Source organism: Meriones unguiculatus, chromosome 15 (assembly GCF_030254825.1).
Source record: "Meriones unguiculatus strain TT.TT164.6M chromosome 15, Bangor_MerUng_6.1, whole genome shotgun sequence".
Taxonomy (NCBI): domain Eukaryota; kingdom Metazoa; phylum Chordata; class Mammalia; order Rodentia; family Muridae; genus Meriones; species Meriones unguiculatus.
In genome coordinates this window covers 8,041,118-8,059,341 of record NC_083362.1, presented here as the reverse complement: position 1 = coordinate 8,059,341, position 18,224 = coordinate 8,041,118, and the positions used below count along the sequence as shown (strand labels likewise).

The 18,224-nt window shown below is 48.7% G+C and overlaps 1 protein-coding gene across 21 annotated transcripts in view; it reads right to left on the bottom strand.

Annotated features, from left to right (window-relative positions):
• Trrap (transformation/transcription domain associated protein) overlaps positions 1 to 18,224 on the bottom strand; it is a 92,497-nt gene that overhangs the window by 53,113 nt on the left and 21,160 nt on the right. For 13 of the 21 annotated variants that reach the window (XM_060368123.1, XM_060368117.1, XM_060368120.1 and 10 more), the window contains 15 exons: positions 17,154 to 17,388; positions 15,819 to 16,185; positions 15,640 to 15,737; positions 14,925 to 15,119; positions 14,075 to 14,266; positions 13,372 to 13,537; positions 12,548 to 12,840; positions 9,972 to 10,172; positions 8,692 to 8,843; positions 6,290 to 6,489; positions 3,361 to 3,578; positions 3,070 to 3,267; positions 2,149 to 2,409; positions 1,575 to 1,736; positions 287 to 383 (listed from right to left, as the gene is read on the bottom strand). In XM_060368123.1, the coding sequence (XP_060224106.1) occupies positions 287 to 383; positions 1,575 to 1,736; positions 2,149 to 2,409; positions 3,070 to 3,267; positions 3,361 to 3,578; positions 6,290 to 6,489; positions 8,692 to 8,843; positions 9,972 to 10,172; positions 12,548 to 12,840; positions 13,372 to 13,537; positions 14,075 to 14,266; positions 14,925 to 15,119; positions 15,640 to 15,737; positions 15,819 to 16,185; positions 17,154 to 17,388 (3,035 nt within the window). The remainder of the gene's footprint in view (positions 1 to 286; positions 384 to 1,574; positions 1,737 to 2,148; positions 2,410 to 3,069; positions 3,268 to 3,360; positions 3,579 to 6,289; positions 6,490 to 8,691; positions 8,844 to 9,971; positions 10,173 to 12,547; positions 12,841 to 13,371; positions 13,538 to 14,074; positions 14,267 to 14,924; positions 15,120 to 15,639; positions 15,738 to 15,818; positions 16,186 to 17,153; positions 17,389 to 18,224) is intronic. The other 8 variants (XM_021648973.2, XM_021648982.2, XM_021648978.2 and 5 more) reach the window with 3 other exon arrangements.

Below are 18,224 nucleotides of genomic sequence, written 5' to 3'. Positions count from 1 at the left end.
AAAACAAAAAAGATGGGAGGGGAAGCCTCTGGGTTTGATGGAAATGGCTCTACGTGGTGAGCACGACAGTTCTCTTACACAAGAACATTCAATTCAATTAACAGAATAAAGACAAAACTACTAAACCCCGCCAATGCCAGTACAACCTGACATCCAGCAGTTTCTGACTCGATCTTTAAAAGGCCACACAGAACTAGACATTTTAGATTGACTGCCATGAAGGCCCACCGCCTCCTCTGTAACAGTTCTATGCTCCCTGACTGATTCACGTTGGCCGTGCACTTACTTAACGCTGCAATCCGTAAAGGCACGAGGGACGGAAGGCTTTTGTAACAAGGCAGCTTGGTCAGAGCTGACTCTTCAGCCTCACACAAATTCAGCAGCTGGTAGAGAGCGAGAGAGAAAAAAGAGAGCTGTAAGGTTATCCCACTTCTCCTGGGGTAACAGAAAGATTACAAATTAGACACAACATCCATTTGTCACAAACACTGCAACAAAATTAATCAGAAACTCAACTCAAAGCCTAAAGAAATTCAACAATTAACTGAAGGCCCACTTCCTCACCCAAAAGCGAACCTCAAATCCACAGGGTGAGACAAACCCAAGGTCACCCCTGACTGGCTGTGACACCGAGCTGTCGGTCAATCTCGTACTAGCCAATGTGCTGCTCTCTTGCTCAGAGCGTCCCCAGGGATGGAGGGACAGGCCACAGCCCAGGGATGGAGGGACAGGCCACAGCCCATGTAGTCCTTGCGATGATTGGCTTTAATCGACAGCTTGGAGAGAGGGTCTCAATAGGGCATAATCTAGATTACAGCTGTGGAGGGCCGCTTGATTATGCTAATTAATGAGAAGCCCTACGCTGAACAGAGCAACAGCATTCCCGGGTGCCTGCACTACTCTCTGTTCTAAGTTCCTCCCCCGACCTCCCTGCAGGTAGACTATAACTGTTTCCTTAAGCTATTTTTTTTTTTTTTTTTGCCGCTATTATTTTTATCCCAACAGTACAGGAAAGGATAACGGGGATGGCGATCGCTAGAAATCCACAGGTGGCACACAGGCACCTGGGCGTCTAGTACTTAAAACACCACATGCTTTTTCTATTACTATTTCCCCATTGTCCCTACTCGTGTCTTGGAAAACCAAAACAGGATTTTAATTTACCATTTCTCTTAAAGATTTATTTTTGCTTTTCTGTGTGTATGAGTGTTTGCCTGAACGCATGCGTGTGTACCACTGTGAAAGCCTGGTGCCCAGGGATACTAGCATAGAGTTGTATCCCCCAAAGGGAGTTACACACAGTTGCGAACTGCCATGTGGCATGCAGGCACACATACACGATGGTGAGTACATAAAATCCATTTAAAAGGAACTTGGAATGTGACCTGCAGATGCCACTCCAGAGCAAGGCAACGCCGTGCTGAGAGCTCTGGGTATCACAGCTCCTGGGATGCCAGGAGCAACACGTCTGCTCCAAGCGCCTTGCCGGGCTGCAGCTGGTTCTCTCTGCAGCTGCGGACCCCAGCACAGGCCGACAGCCACCAGCGCCCACGCCCTCACACGCCGCGCCCTACCTCTGTGTAGAACACCTTGTGCTCCACCACGTTGAGGTCCATCGTGAAGAGCCGAGGCTGCAGCGTGGTACAGAACGTGTTGCCCTCCATCAGACCAATCTGCGCATTGGCAGGCTGGTGACGCAGCAGGTGCTTCTTCGGCGGGACCATGTCCTGAAGGACCTGTGAAACAGCAAGGAGGGGTGCCACTTGTCACATGTCCCTCAAAAGCGAAGACCTCTCACTGTCATATTCCACAGGAGCCAATCTGAGAAATGTGACGTGAAGTCATCACGGAGGCCTAAGCTTTCATTAGGGGAGGACATATCAAATGTCAAAATGCAGTGTAGAGCGTGTCAGAGACACTTAGCTCCTAGCACTCCAAAGCGACCTCACAAACAACCACAGAAGTCCCACGTGCTGACACACACCCTTGAAACCAGCCTTCCTCCTATTCTTCCGAACAGCTACGGACACACACCGCTATCTGTACATCAAAGGTTCCAGAGTATACATACAACAGCGCTTCTGACACAGAATCCCGCAACTTAGATTTGAAGCCGAAAGAGCCCTGCTATCCATGTCGGAATCTCACCTCTTTGTGTGGCTCCATAATCACGGTGACACTTTTCCCCGTGACCTGGGCCAGTACCTGCAGTGAATGCATGGCTTGCTTTCTCACAGTGGAGTTTGGAGAGGTCACCTCCCGCACCAAATCATGGGTCACGTGGTGGAATGACTTCTCCTGAGCTGCCATAATCTCTTCAGCTCTCTCCTCATCTTTCAAAGGTGTTGCACACCTCATCAGGAGCTGCTCCAGGGTGGTCTTCGCCATGGCAACTGCCCCATTGGAAACCTGGAGGTAGAGGAAGCCTTAGAAGGAACTCAGGGTGTTGCCACCCACCAGACCCAAGTCTCCATACACTCAGGGAGGAGGGAGCTCATGCCCACTGTGTCGGATTCAAGGAGAAAAGACCATTACATAGCATCCGTTTGGCACATTAAGGTCAAAATTACCTCCTTGTAGGTAATTACTGATTGCCCAGAGATCTTAGCAAGCCCACTAGCTTCTACTAGATGAGTCAGGTCTACACATGGGCTCATAAAAAATGACATGCCTAGGGCTGCCAATGTGGCTCAGAGGGTACAGGAGCTAGCTGCCCAGCCTGACCACCCCAATTTTTCCCACAAGTTGTCCTCTGCTCTCCATACTCATGCTGTGGCACGTCCCCATCCAAAAAAGTATGTGAACGAAAACTAAGAAACAAAAACAATGTCAGGCCCGTGGGGACCTTTGCAGTACCCAGCATTCCTTTCAGGTCCACTCTGAACCAAGGTAACAGGGAAGGCACCTGGAGACAACATATGGGCATTAGGAGCTGTCCATGTTTTAAAGACGCTGTCATGACATCCAGTACCAAAGTTTCTTCGCTGGGAAGAATGTCTGAGACCAAGAGCTCTGCAGGCAGATCAACTCTCACAAGCAGTGTCACCACTGAGAGCACCCATGACCTACCTCTCCTGTCAGGTCCATCATAACAAAGAGCAGAGCTTTGAGGAATGTCTGCTGGTTCTGGAGAACCCACGTGAGTGGAAGCCGCTCCATGAGAAACTTGATGGACACCACGCCCCCCAGCTTTGCATACCAGGCCTGCTCATAGCAGCAGGCACACAGGCGCTCCACGATGTAGGAGAAGAGGGGCAGCTGGCATGCCTAGAAAGAAACAAGCAAGAATAAGGCAGTGCTGCATCTGGAAGCCACCAGCTTCTAGAACAAGAAACCTTCAAATTACTCAGATGTCCTCACCCTCTCCTTTGAGCCCAGGATGATGCTTGCCACATCGAATATCACGGCTAGGGCCACTTCCCCAATTTTGCACAGTTCCTTTTCTTCATAAGCCATACAGATAGCTATTGCGTCAATAAGGACCAAGGGATCCATTCCTTTGGACCCGTTTTCTTCACTGTGGAACATGGCTGTGCTGGGCTGGCTACCCACCTGGTAACAAGGCAGCAAGAAAGGACCTGGAAAGAGAGGGAGCAGGCACACAACAAAGCTGTGGTCAATCACAGGAACACGCATGATCTCCAATTATAGGTCAGCTTCACTTTCCCCTGGGGTTAAGAACTCTGAAGCCAGCACTAATATTCTAATTGCATTTTATTATTCTGTACACGTGTAGATTGTATGTGGGCATGCATATGCCATGGTCCAAGAGAACAAACTGCAAGGGGACATCTTCTAACTAGACTAGTCTTCTAATAAAGAAGGAACACCAACCCACTCACAAAAACTTCGACTCAAAATTTATTCTGCTACAAGATGTGCAGGGATAAAGATAGAGCAGACAGAGCAGAGACTGCTGGCCCAACCACTAGAGTGCCAATTCTGACCCTATGAATGATATTCTGCTAAGCTTGCAGACAGGAGCCTGACAGAGTTGTCCTGTGAGAGGTTCTACACAGCAGCTCCTCAAAACAGATGTCAAGACTCACAGCCAAACATTGGGTGATTTGTATGGAGTCTTAGGGAATAGTGGGAGGAAAGAGAAAAAGACCTGGAAGTGATAGGAGCTCCCCAAGAAGACCAACAGAGCCAACTAACCAGGGCCCAGGAAGCTGGCTGACACTGAAGCATCAACCAAGGACCATGCATGACCTGGACCTAGGCCCCCTACACAGATGGGCAGCTTAGGCTTCAAGTGGGTCCTCTAGTGAGGGAAGTGGGGACTGCATTGAACATGGACTCACTTGCTAGCTTTTAAATCACTTTCCCCTGGGTAGGCCGGGGGGCCACAGGGGAAGAGGACATGTTCAGTCCTGATGCAACTTGATGAGCTGGGCTGGATGGGAAAGGGAGCTTCCCTTTCCTGAGGAAAAAGAGACAGGGTGGGACTAGGAGGGGAGGAGAAACATGGCTACAAGGACGTAAAGGGAATAAAATAAATGAAGAAAAAAAAAAAAGAAAGAAAGAAGTGTAAAACTAAACAAAAACAGTTGGTTCTTTCCTGCACTGGATTCTCAGGACTAAACTCAGATCCTCAGGCTTGTCTGCAAGCACTCTTACGAGCTGAACCATCTCACTAGTCCCGGGGCTAGTACTTCAAGGCAACCTCCATTAAACAGCAGCTGTCTGAAAACCAGGTAGTCTTATTCACATTAAGGTCGTTTTTCTGAATGTTTCCAACAACATGTTGTACCATTTTCCAATTATTTCAGTAGAAATTAAAAATATGAGGCTGGGCACATATCTAATTTAGTAGCATACACAGCACATACAGAGCCCTATCATTTATAAGCCAGGCTTGGCGATGCACATCTGTTTGCCCAGAAGTAGGAGTATGGGAAGTTCAAAGCTACACTTCTCTAAAATCATGTGTTACATTCTTTTAAAAAAAAAAGTATGGGCAGGCTAGATGGCTATGCAGGTAAAAGCACCAACCACACAAGCCTCATGACTTGACTTCAATCTCCAGAGTTCAGTGGAAAGACAGTGGAAGTTCAGTGGAAACTGACCCCAGGAAGCTATCCTCTGACCTCACTGTGGCACTAACATGCTTGCACTCATACACAAACACACAAGGCAGTAATAAAGTTCAGTGGAAACTGACCCCAGGAAGCTATCCTCTGACCTCACTGTGGCACTAACATGCTTGCACTCATACACAAACACACAAGGCAGTAATAAATGTTTAAAAACCCGAAGATGTGCTAGTTTAAAGAGAGAACAACTAAGTATCTCTTAGAAAACCATTGATCAGCTAGAGCCTAGGAATGAAGGGTCTTTAGTCTTTCCAAACAGTAACAAAAAACACAAAGGATAGCTATTCCCAGAAACACACATGGTCACAGAACAGTTGGGCAGGGCAGCTTGAAAGCAGTGTCTCCTGAGCCCCCAGCCGTCCAGCACACAGAAGTTACCAAGATTAACTTTCAGGTTACCACAAAGAAACACTAGAAAACAACTGGTGTTCAGCTGTCCAGTTCTGACTGTGTCAGCCAAGGAGAATGCCGAAGGGCCAGAGCTCATCAATGTCGCTGGGGACCACAGGGCTTTAGGGCCCTGAGGTGACACAAGCAGGGAAATGCTATAAGAGTATGTTCTGCAATTATTACTGCTTTTGAAAAGGGATATAAAAATCTGAGGGTATCCTTTTAGAAAGTTAGTGGTAGCTGTCAGGGCCATGAATATTTCTATGTTTTATAAAAGCATGGTTGGGGGAGGCTTGGGGAACACAAAAATAGTACGGCTAATAGTCAGGGGCCAGACATGCACACTGCAAAGGGATGGAAGGAGCGGGCTGAGGAGCAGTGTGGGTGATACAGGCAGAAGGATGGCCTTCCCCGGCAGAGACGGGAAGATCAGAAACCATCATGTTTAATGTGAACTACACCGATTTCTCCCGTGTGGGCAGTGCAGGTGTGAGGGTACACGCATGGGAGCCTGCATGTAGGGGCTAACTTGTGGGAGTCAGTTGTTGCCTATCATTTGGGTCCTGGGGACTGAACGCAGGTTTGGCAACAAGTACCTTCATCACTGCGCCATCTCACCAGCCCACCCGTTTCTGTCTTAGCTACAGTTTGTCCCACAAGATACAACTTGTTCATAACTTCCCCAGTGCTCACCACCAAAATACCAGTTTATTGATGAAGCCCGTCAAAGAAAAGGCCCCTGCCTCAGCTTCTCTCAGACAACTTGTCCTGACAGCCTTTGCTCCCACAAGCCCCAAACTCACCACACTGCTGGGCCACCGCTACCATGGTGTAGTGGCGGATCAAGCTGGCTACAAAGGGCAGGGCGCTGGGTCGCAGGTCTTTGATGACTGCCGACATGAACGCCCCGGTCAGAGCCTGTTCAAATGTCTTTCGGGCTGGAGTGTCCTGTGCTTTGTAGCGGTGTGATATGATGACATTGGGAATGGTCTTTTCTGTAAAGCTGAAAGACACAATTACACCTGTCACCACACCTAGCACCTGAGCAGAGTTAGGGTCACAACAGGGTCATATACAGTGGCCTGAGTTCACCTCTGCTCTAATTTCAGGCATTCGGACCAGATATGGACTTCATTTTTCAACACTTAGGGCCAGTGTTTCAAGAGGTAACAAATTATATTCTACCTAATTCAAATACAGATTTGGAAGTGAATCACAAAATGGCGGCAGTCAGCACTTCATCCCTGTTTTCTACATTGTGTGTCAAGGCCGCTGTGACGGCTGAGCAGCCAAAAGCACTGGCTGCACTTTTTAAAGGGATTTTTGTCTCTGAGTTCTGCATCAGGCACATGCCTGTGGCCAGTGTATTTTACAAGAGGGCAGTGGATCCCCTAGAACTGCAGTCATGAACTGCGAGCCGCCATGTGGATTCCAAAAGCAGGACGCAGGTGTGCAAAAGCAGCAAGGGCTTTTAGACACCGAGCCATGTTTCAGCAAGGGAAACGAGGATGCTCTCCCCGGTGCTACAGACGTGCAGTCGCTTCACCAGTACCGCTGTCTTCTCTGAGGAAGGCACTGCTCTGGCAGGGGTAACGGATCCAGCGCTGCTCCAGAGAGGTGCTCAGAGCATCTTCATCGCCTGCACTCGGCCATGGGAAATTTGCCTGAAGCACCAGGCCCATCTTTGTGTGCTGGGTCCAACTGTGACGAGCCTGTACATGCTAAATTCGGGGAGGCCCTTTGTGATGACTAGAACAAGAATCAGAGGAATGGCGAGGTTTCTGCAAAGCTGACCTTTTAAAAGGAGAAACCCTGCAAAGTGGCCGGCTGCAGTTGTACAGTGGTTAAAGATGATAGCAAAGACCTCAGGAAAAGATGTCACCCAAGAGCCTAGTCAACAAAATTTAAAATGTAGAGCTGAGAAAGAAATGTGTGTGCGTAAAGATGGCTGAGTGTGATGTACATACCATGAAGACATCATGTCCAATCTCTAGAACCCACAGTAAGTATGGGCCCACATGTGCCTGTAACAGCCACACCAGGTGAGAGGGGAGACACCCGAGGACACTGGGGCTTGCTGACTGACAGAGACACCAAAGTCCTCTGGCCTCCCTAAATAGACAGCCACACACTTGCACACACAAATAGAAAAAAAAAATAACAATTTTTTTAAACAAAGTTTAAAGTTTGTATGTTGGGGGTGGTGGTGGCTAGGAATGGTGGCACACACCTTAATCTCAGCACTGTGGAGGCAGAGGCAAGTGGCTATCCGTGGGTTTGAGATGAGCCTTGCCTACATAACAAGTTCCCGGTCTGCCAGAGATACACAGGGAAACCCTGTCTCCAAAATAAAGCCAAACTGTAAGAATTAAATCAATGAAGAAGTGGGAATGAGAATAGGTCACAGGCTGCAACACGGCTCTGTCAGCAGAAGCTTGTCACCCAGCACCTGTGAACTAAAGGCAAGAGGACCCAAAGTTCAAATAATCCTCAGCTACATACTGAGTTTAGGGCTAGCCTGGGCTACATGAGACCCTGTCTCTAGACACAAAAAGGAATGTTAAAAAGTTGTGCAAAACATAGGAACATAACCCTAAACTCCTTGACGGCGAGATACACAATGAAATGGATCTGAGACCTATTTTTTTTTTTTGGAGACAGAGTTAGTTTCTCTGTATAGCAGAGCCTCAGTTGTCCGAGGCTTGCTTTATAGACCAGGCTGGCCTTGGACTCACAGAGATCAGCCTGCCTCTGTCTCTGGAGTGCTAGGATTAAAGGCATGTGCCACCATGCCCGCTTCCAAGACCAATTCCTGCTGTGGCTGCCCATGGTCTCTCTCCACTTTCTAGAGCAGTGGTTCTCAGCCTGCCTAAGCTGTGACCCTTTAATACAGTTCCCCATGCTGTGGTGACCCCCAACCATAACATTATTTCATTGCTAATTCCTAACTGTAATTTTGCTACTATTATGATTTGTAATATAAAATCTGTGCTTTCCGATGGTCTTAGGCGACCTCTGTGAAAGTCGTTCATGCCAAAAGGGTCCCGACCTGCAGGCTGGAAAGCACTGCTCTAGAGGTTATACGATGCCACTGGGTAAGTTACTCACTACCTTGTTGAAGGGGCTCACTCCTAACAGACTCTGAGGGAGTCACTTATGTTGCTAATTTCTGCAGCAAGCTTCACAGTCTAGAGCAAGCACATACTTGGGGTGTGCCAGCAGCTGGTAAAGGGCATGCTTGTTATCCTCCAGGCTCATCATGGCCACCAGGAAGCACCTGATCACCTCCCACGCCTGCCTCCGGTAGTAGGGCTCAGTGTTGGCACTTTTCAGGCAGTCCAGGGCGGTCTCGATGGCCTAGGAGAAAAAGCCACAGAATGTACAGCGTGTACTGAAAGGTAGCACACGTGATACCCCCCCCCACACACACACACAGCTGAGTGCTTGCTGGGAAAACCCAAGCAGGTCAACAGTCTAACAGGCTACCACAAGCAAGAGCTCTGAAAATGAAGACAGTGAAGAAAAAATAAGGAACTGCATGGCCCCAGAAATTAACAGTACACATTAACTCTGGCTTTAAGATTTGTTTTTCAAATTGTGTGTGTGTGTGTGTGTGTGTGTGTGTGTGTGTCCATAGGTTATGTATACGTTGAGTGTAAGTATCCACAAAGGTCAGAGGATGACAGATTCCCCTAGAGTACCATGGATGCTGGAAACTAAGCCAGCAGCCTCTACAAGAGGCTTGTAACTGCTCAGCCAGATCTCCAGGCCCAAATCGCAAGTTTTAATGACCAATTGGAGACTATAGGAAGTCAAAGAGCTCTGGAGTGTCCAGTGTGGCAGTCTTGTCAAGTCACACACTCATCCAGGTCTCAAGCTCATGAGCTTTCGGCAGCATACACACTTGTCTGGCCTTAAGTTGAAACCTGAAAGATGGCTTTCTTATGCTTTTGCTTCTCTTTGAAGGAGAAGGCCATCACCAGCTCACCCAAATCTACACATCTGTATGTGTAGATGTGCACACATGAAAAAAGAGAGAGTCAGAGAAAAACAGAGGTACAATTTTATACTCTTTTCCAAAGAGCCAGAAGGGAGAGAGCAGTAGAGTTAGAATAGAAAATGGGAGAAAGCTAGCTTCTGGATACCAGGGGTAGGAGACAATTATAGATCCACTTGTGTTCTGATCCAACGGTCCGGGAAATAAGGCCCAGCAAGATCACAGCAGACCAGGAACTCAGGTGAGCTGGTCATCAAGAAGGACTCTATTTTCAAGAGTCCTAACTCCCAGATAACACCCTTCTACTGGCCTACAAGTGTTACCTAAGCCATCTCCCCAGCCACACAGATCACCATGCAGCTCCTGTCTATAGCTCCGGTTTCAAGAAATCTGACGTTCTCCCTCAAAGTTGACTCACATATGTATTTTACATTGAAATCAGTCTTTTTAGAGCAAAACAAGATCTCCCTGGGAGCTCTCGACTTTACCTTCTCCATTGGAAGCTGGAGAGAAGCTTTGCAATCAGAGAACTCCACGGTAATGCTGGGGCCTTGAACTTCAGTCACAACATAGTGCAGCTTCTGGGACTCCTTCAACATCTTCCTGTTGCTGCCGCCGAACTTCCCAAGCACACGGTAGGCCACGTGAGAGATGCTGTCGGCCGGGTTGCGAAGTGTGCGCCATAAAGCCTAAAAAGTATCAACAGGCCTTCACTAAGGACTTGGCCAGGCGGCACGTTCACACAGCTTACGACCACAATTCCAGCTTGTTAGGTCTGAGCACTCTTCCTCCTGCTTCTGCTCCCCCAAGCATGAGTCCTATCTTGCTTGTCCTCCCCCAGGAGAGTTCTGTGGCTTTATTAAGCAAACAATCGACCAAATTTTGGTGCCCTTTTATATAAAAGATGGTACAGAATAAAAAGCAAAGGGTTGGGGCTAGAGAGATGGCTCAGTGGTTAAGGGCACTGGCTGCTCTTCCAAAGGACCTGGGTTTAATTCCCAGAACATACATGGTGGCTAAGTACTCTGTAACTCCAGTCTCTCTTCTGCTTCTTCAGGCACTGTACAAATGTTATGTAAATACATACATGCAAACACTCATATACATAAAGTAATTCTTTAAAAATAAATAAATAAAAGTCTTCAAGAGCCAGAGTGAAAAGCTACAACTCTCAGGCATGAAATGGGATGAGGCACAGGGTAACTTACTGGGCATTCTTGTCCTGGATTTTTTTTTTCTTCTCCTTAGAAACATGACAAATACATACCTTCACATATCTTAAATCTCCAATAAAGGAGGGTAAGAGAAAAGAGAAACAGAAAATAGCCACCAGGGCTAAGCACTGTCCATGGACATATATAAACTTGAGCACATCTCTCCGGCAACCTCTCCTTGCTCAGTAAGCCTTCCGTAAGGACAGGGAGGCCTGCTCGTTTGCTTCTGCCCAAATGCTTCTGCGAGACATTGTTACAGCTCCCCAGCGCCCCTCCCTCCACACCCAGGCCATCTTTAGAACCCCACCTCCAGGCTTTGGAGACAACGAGCAAGGCTTTGCTGTGCTCAGCATTCACTGTTTTGCCGTCTCATAGGCTGATGACAGCACATGAAGCAGGGTTACCTAAGCTCAGGTTTTCTGCATGGCAAACACCTACGCTGCCTGCTGCAGAACACACACCCACTGCCCATGTGTCCCCTCACCTGAATTAACTACATCTCAAAATTCTTGGGGCTGGAGGGATGGCTCAGCGGTCAGGAGCACTTTCTACTCTGCTAAAGGACTTGGGTTCGATTCCCAGCACCCACGTGGCAGCCCACAACGCTCCAATTCCAAGAGATCTGACACCCTCACACCAATGCACATAAAGTAAAATAAATTATTTTTTTAAAAAAGGCTTATGCCACCACCATTTGACCCTTCTTTAAAAAAAAAGTCTATTTTCTTAATAGACTTAATAGAATCCATCAATATTTAAGCTTAACATGAACTCTTGGTGGATTCCTTTCCCCTAGGAAAGTCCCAGTTTCTCTCACGTTCTTGCCAATCATAACCGCTATAAGGACGGCCTGTGAGTCCCCTCTCTGCTGCACGTCCTCTTCTCCACCAGGAAGGGGTCTTTTGCTTCTTAGTGTGATGAGGGCAGCTCTGAGGCTCAGGGGGTGGATCAGGAGAGACCAACACTGGCACTCTGTCTTGGGGCTTACTGGCCTCCAGAAACGAAAAAGGACCTTTAACTTGTATCTCTGAGGGTTTCATGCTGAAGCAAACTGTAGCCCAACACTACCTCAGCCCCAGCAGCCAGCCCTGCCTCCATTTCCCCTGTGCTGCTCACACACAAGACAAGCTCTGCTGTCTAGAACTGAGTGTGTGGCTCTCAGAGCAGGCTCTGCAGTCCTGCCGTATAAATCAGCTCTGACATCTTCTTTCAGTATACAGGGACCGAGAAATAATCTCAGGATGGGCAGGTCTGTTAGTCCTGCCTCCAGTCTAAGGTGCTATCTCTCCAATCCAGCTTTGAGCTGCGGAGCCTCCACCATGGAGGCTGGCTGTGAACCCTATGCTAGGGAGGCAGAGCAGTAAAGAGTACCCGTGTCCCCAGTGAATGCCAATCCCATGGTGATCACAGCATACCTACTGCCTGATTTCTAATGAACAAAAAACCCTAAGACTGCAAAACAACCTTTTTTTACCTATTCCTTTCCTCTTGGGTGAGCTGGCACAGGAAAGGTGCCCATCAGCCTCCCTTCAGAGTTGCATCTTTTTACTGCAAAACCAAAAGTCTCTATGGATACAGGAAGGTTCTTTCTGGTAGTACCAGACTCTGTATAGCACCAATACCATTTGCCTTCACACTGGTTTTTGGAGACTACGATGCTGGGAAAGTTCTTCTAAACAAGAGGCAACACTGCCACGCAGCTGCTCACCACCCACACTGGTGCTAACAGGTTTAGCACATACAGGGCTCCGCAAGCAAGCATGGCTGAGTCTGCCTCTGAGTACAGGGAATCCTTAGGACGAACAAAAGGCCTGATGCCCCCTGCTGGTTCAGAGTGAAAGTGCACTTACCTGCATGAGCTCTGCCCGCACGGGCTGAATGTGGTCGTAGAGGAAATCTGGTTGCAGGTTGTCCACACACAACTCCAAGGTCCTCAGGCCTTGACTGACCAACGTCTGAGAGCCATTGAGGGCGGACACCAAGGGGTCCATCAACATGGGCAGATAGGGCAGGAGAGAGCTCAGCCGCACTGGCACTGTGAGACACAGCTCTACAAAGAGGTCTTTCATGTGCTGCTTATGCAGGCCGCTCTGCAGCATGTTCAGTCCTGGAAACAGAGTTGGAGGGGCATGACGCTTCTTCCCTAGTGCACGCAATATTAGTTGTAAGTCACAGGCTGTTCACCACTGTTACGTCTGCTAACTGCAATTATGGTCCCCTTCCCAGTGACAGAATGGACTGTGGGCAGTTCCTGTAGGTCACCCTACGTTTTTATAAACATCAAGTTACACTTTTTGTGATGCATCTAAGCACCAGCTACACAAAGCCAGGCAAAGATAAAACCCTGATAGGAAGAGGAAATCAGTCTAGGCAGAACTAAATAAAACTAGAGTAAGGACTGGACATGAGGCTGAGCAGGGACAAGGGCTACCCAAGGCATACTATGGTGAGTTCAACGTACTTTACAGTCCACACCATTTTCTGGAGGTAACATTGCAATCAACACTGACCAGACCTTTACATGAAAAGTTTATGTGGTTTGATTGCAGAAACTAATAAAGTTATTTTCTAACTAAGTTGGGGGGCCTTCCCAGAACCCACCCCCCTCACATGAGCTTTGCTAGGCAGAGGCTAAGCCTGGCAGTCGGCCACACAGCTGCACGCATGTTCTTACCTTGGAGGAGGTTAGGGAGGAGAGGCAGAAACTCCTGATACAGGAGGTCATGGCTGCCACCTCCTATGGAGCGGAAGAGAGCACGGAGCAGGAGGAAGTAGTTGTAAGGCTCCTTGGCGGTCTGCGCCAGCTCCATGGAGCTGTTCACGATCTTGTGCAGGTGAGGCTGGGCAGAGCGAAGGCAGAGAGATCAGTGAGGGTGAGGAGTCGCCCCACCCTCCACACGGGAGCTCACACAGCCCACCCCTGCCATTTCATCAAAAGGGACAAAAGGGCATGGTAACCAGAGCGCACAGCGGCTTCTGCCTCTGGCTGTGAAAGATGTTCTTAGTTGGGATCCAGGTTATTACGCAATAACCTGAAGATGAAATTTTCTTCTATTGGGGCCTCACGTAGGCCAAGCTGCCCTCAAGTTTGCTAAGTAGCTGAGGCTGCTTTGATCCTTCTGCCTTACCTTCCAAGAGGTAGGATTACAGGCCTGCATACTCGGCCTTGATTCTGGATTTTCTACGGTCACCTGGCACAGCAATTAAGCATCACATAGCAACATCTGACTTGTTATTAGCATATGACCCTTATTTGTGACACACCAAATTTAAAGAGTGTTTTACACATGTAATATGGAGTCACTGTAATTTCTATTCTAAATGAAAACAAGAAGTCCTCAGGACCCCAGTGACCTCCAGAGCAAAGTGCTCGTTACCTTCAGCATCTGCTCATTTTCAGCTGCAAACAGGGACACTGAGCCAAAGACCAACTTGAACAGCTTGAGGTACAAGTTGGAGAGTTCCACGTTGGAGCCCATTTCTGGCAGCCGGTCCAGGAGGTACTCCACCAGGATTGTGGCAAACAAAGCAGAGGTAGTAGGATTTGCCAAGAAGGAATTGGCAACAATCTGTCGAAACAAGGAGTGCCCATGATGGATTGGGGGTTTAACTCAGTGGTAGAGCGAGTGCCTAGCAAACACAAGGCCCTGGGTTCCAGCCTCAGCTCCAGAGGGCTGACAAAAAGCATCCCCTTTCTTAAAGCAGCTGTGAAAGGCAAAGTACTAAGTTTCTCAGACAAAACCCACTGGTCGCAGGCATGCTTAGAAGACCATCAAGCAAGCAGTGTGCCTACTCCCAGAGCAGAGTATCTGACCTGCCATGGTGGCTTCGCTGCTGAGCCATTCCCTGCTGGCAATCAAAGACTGACAACATGCACTTAACACTCACTAGCTTCTACTCTTTAAAGGAGCAGGCCCAGGGCATCTGAAGGGTTGAAAATGTTCTCAAACATATTGCCCAATATTCCCCTATAAGCACACTCTGAGGGACAGCGTATTCTTAAATCCTCAAACTACATGAGTAAACACAAAACATTCAACATAGAATAAAAAGTTTAATGTTGAAGGAATATGAAAGGGGCTGGCAAGATACCAGGTAAAGGCATGTACTACCACCAGAAGACCCAAGTTCAATCCCTAAGCCCCACAGGCAGAAGAAGAGAACTCCACAAACTGTGCTGTGACCTCCAACCCACACCCACTTTAAATATAAAAAGGAGTTTTATACCTGAAGAGCGTAATTTTTTGAGATTCTTTCCACCATGTAAGGAACGGTAGTCTGGAAGATCTCCTTGAACGTCAGTGGGTTCATCATGGTGAAGACACCGGCAAAGTGCTCCAACACCTCCTTTTCTTCCTTCATCCTGACAGTCTGGCAATTGGCTACTCGAATGTATGTCTGTCCATTTCCTGCAATCTGGACCTAGGATGGGAACCACCATGGCCATTAGAATGGAACACCTTCTACCGAACACATTTCTTTTTCATAAAAATCACAAAGCGCCAAATTCAATAAAGATGATACTCTTTCTAAATTCTCTGTTCTTGCCTCAATTTTGAGAAAGAAAAAAACTAGGTTAAAACAAAACAAAACAAAAAAAAAACCATTAAGTAAAGTTAAGAGGTCAGAGAGACGGCTCAGAAGGTAGAGGTGTATGATAACCTCCATTTGATGATAAGTATGGCCCTGTCCCCTAAATTGCTTCTGTCAGAGCATTTTACCTCAGTAACAGGAAAGGGAGGTAAGCCACCAACATGCATGAAGCCTGGGTTTGATCTCCAGCACCACATAAACTGTCACGAGGACATATGTTTGTTATCCCAGCAAAACGCAAAGCTGGGCCATGCAACAGAAACAAACCCAGGCCCTGCGCTCTGAAGGTCTGCTCTGTCGCTGCTCGAAGGGCAGCTGCTCAACAGCAGGGTTCGCAGACGCGTCATACCTGATAAATATCCAAGGCCTGCATCGCATACTTCACGAGTTTGATGTAAATCTGAGTTTCTTTGGGTTGTAACTGCTTGTTAGGAATAAACTGAGCTTCTAGAAGAGACAGAATACATTAAAACCTGGCAAACACACCAACCGAAAATGCTGCCAGTCTAAACAGAAGAGTAGAATTACCACCAGGTGCTTTACACGATGTTATGCCCCACGTGATGGTCTTGACGCCACAGACCAAGGTTTTCACCAGACTCCGGCAATCTGTGACCTGGAACGTCTGCTTATCCTCCTTGTCCTTTTCTCCTTGCTTCTCAAATGGGGGCACAGGGGCGGGGGTCACTGGGGTGGCTGGGGCTGGGGCTGGGGGTGGAGGGGGGGCAGGGGCAGGCACAGGGGCCGGGGAAGGTGCTGGGCCAGGGGCGGCAGGGGCTGTGGGCACCCCGGGCAGTGCAGCTTCTGCAGCTCCCAGTTCAGATTGAGGCTTGCATTTCTTAAAAATGGCCGAGAGCTGGTACCGGGCAATGGTGTGGAACTTGAGAACAAAAACCTAATGGCAAAAGAAGTTGGGGTTGAGGGAAGGAGACAAAAGGCTGAGTCTGTAAAGTGCTTGCCTTGTAAGGATGAGGATCTGTGTGCAGTTCACAGAACGCATTTAGAAGAGCAGGGTATGGCAGCAGCTCTGGGGAGACCAGCCAGCTGAGCTTACAGGGGTGAACTACAGGCCAATAAGACCTCGTCTTAAAAATACAAAATATGTGTGGCGGTGGCATACATGTTTCTTTAGTCCCAACACCCAGAAGGCAGAGACGGGCGGATTATCTGTGAGTTCTAGGACAGCCAAGGCTACACAGAGAAACCCTGTCTCGAAAAACAAAACCAAAACAGATACAAATACAAAATATGCTGGAGAGATGACTCAGCTAATAAAAGCTCATATTTCTCTTCCAGAGGGCCCAAGATCCATTCCCACCAGCGACCTGAAACCAGCTCTCGAGAGACCCAAATCCTGGGCACACATGAATGCATGCACAGTACACACACGCCATTAAAAGTTAAATTTAGAAAAATCAAAACCTAGGTGGAGGCCTTCGAGGCCCACAGACATGCTCACAAGGGTCAGCAGCTGCGGTTTTCTGAGCTTGGTGAGCAGGGTCCGGCTTTGACTCTGGACTGCTGGAGTGGCCCTTCAGTACCACAGAAAAGGCCTTTTGTCCCTCTAACACACCGACTGGGGTCTCCCCAGAGAAGCCCTGACAACTGCTGCCCAGCAGGGAGCTCTTCCAGCTACCACCAACGATGACACAGAGCCTAAGAGGCTGCTCCGATGCTGACTATCCTGACTGACGAGAACCACACACAAGTAAGCAGCTTCCCAGCATGGCTGCCAGCAGCAGGAGGCAGGGTTTGAACAACGTGGTCTAACTCCCAAAGCCAAACTCGTCTGGCCACCTCACTGACCCACACCTCACTGACCCACACTTAACAGCGCCAAACATGAACCAAGGCAGCCAGTACCTCCAGCATCCGCATCAAGACGTCTCTGCCGTTGCCACTCTCCTGCTCACTCTTGGAGCGGATGCAGTCCACCAGGTTCAGCAGGAGTTTGCAGGACATGGTCTGGATGCTGCTGGGCAGGGACTCATCATCGATGTTCTTGGCAAAGAGCTGGACGGCGAGGGAGAGGTCACTGAGGGGGAGGTGCTGGCGCACGTGGTGCACGAGGTCGGCAAGCGTGCTGTAAGCCAGGGGCCTGTGGGGAGAAGCGCCGTCAGCGCGTCCTCTGCTGCCGGTGCTGGGCTGCCGCGCTGACGGGGAAGCAGTGCTGGGCTGCCGCGCTGACGGGGAAGGGCCCGGGGTCCTTAGCCCACCCTGACCCTCGCTCCTCTCCCAGCAGCCCAGCCTCTCTTATCACATTTCACTCTTCACTTTCCATGAAAAGTTAGCATTCGTGCACGTCCAAGTTCCTGTCCTAACTGGCCTTTCTGTTGCTGTGATAAAACTCTGCCCAAAAGAAACTTAAGGCAGGGAGGGTTTACGTGGCTCACATTTTCAGGTCACAGCCTATTACTGCAGGAGCTCGGCAAGAAATTCAGGTGAGAGCCTGAAGGCAGGAGCAAGGGGGGAACCCTGCCTACTGGCTCACTCAGCTTTTTTAAACAGCCCGAGACAACCCACCTAGGATGGTGCCACCCACGATGGGCTGGGCTCTCCTGCTAATGAGCCATCAAGAATACGCCCCACAGACATGACCACATGACAATTCTCCACTGAGGTTCCTTCCTGTCAGGTCAACCCTCTAGATCAGCTATTGACAGTTGATGGCTTCTTGGCAAGGACGGTTTCTTTAAGGTAGCAGTTCTCAACCTGTGGGTTGTGACACCTTCTAGGGCTGAAAACCACTGCTCTCGATTATGTCAAGCTGACAATAATAACTAACCAAGAAAATAGCTAACAGATACTGGCAGATATACCAACCAGAGCACAAGTGGTCACAGATCACCAGCTTGTTCATGCCCTGAGTCGGGTTCACTGCTCAAAAATTAACAATGTGCCAGGCACGGAGGCATACACCTTTAATCCCAGCAC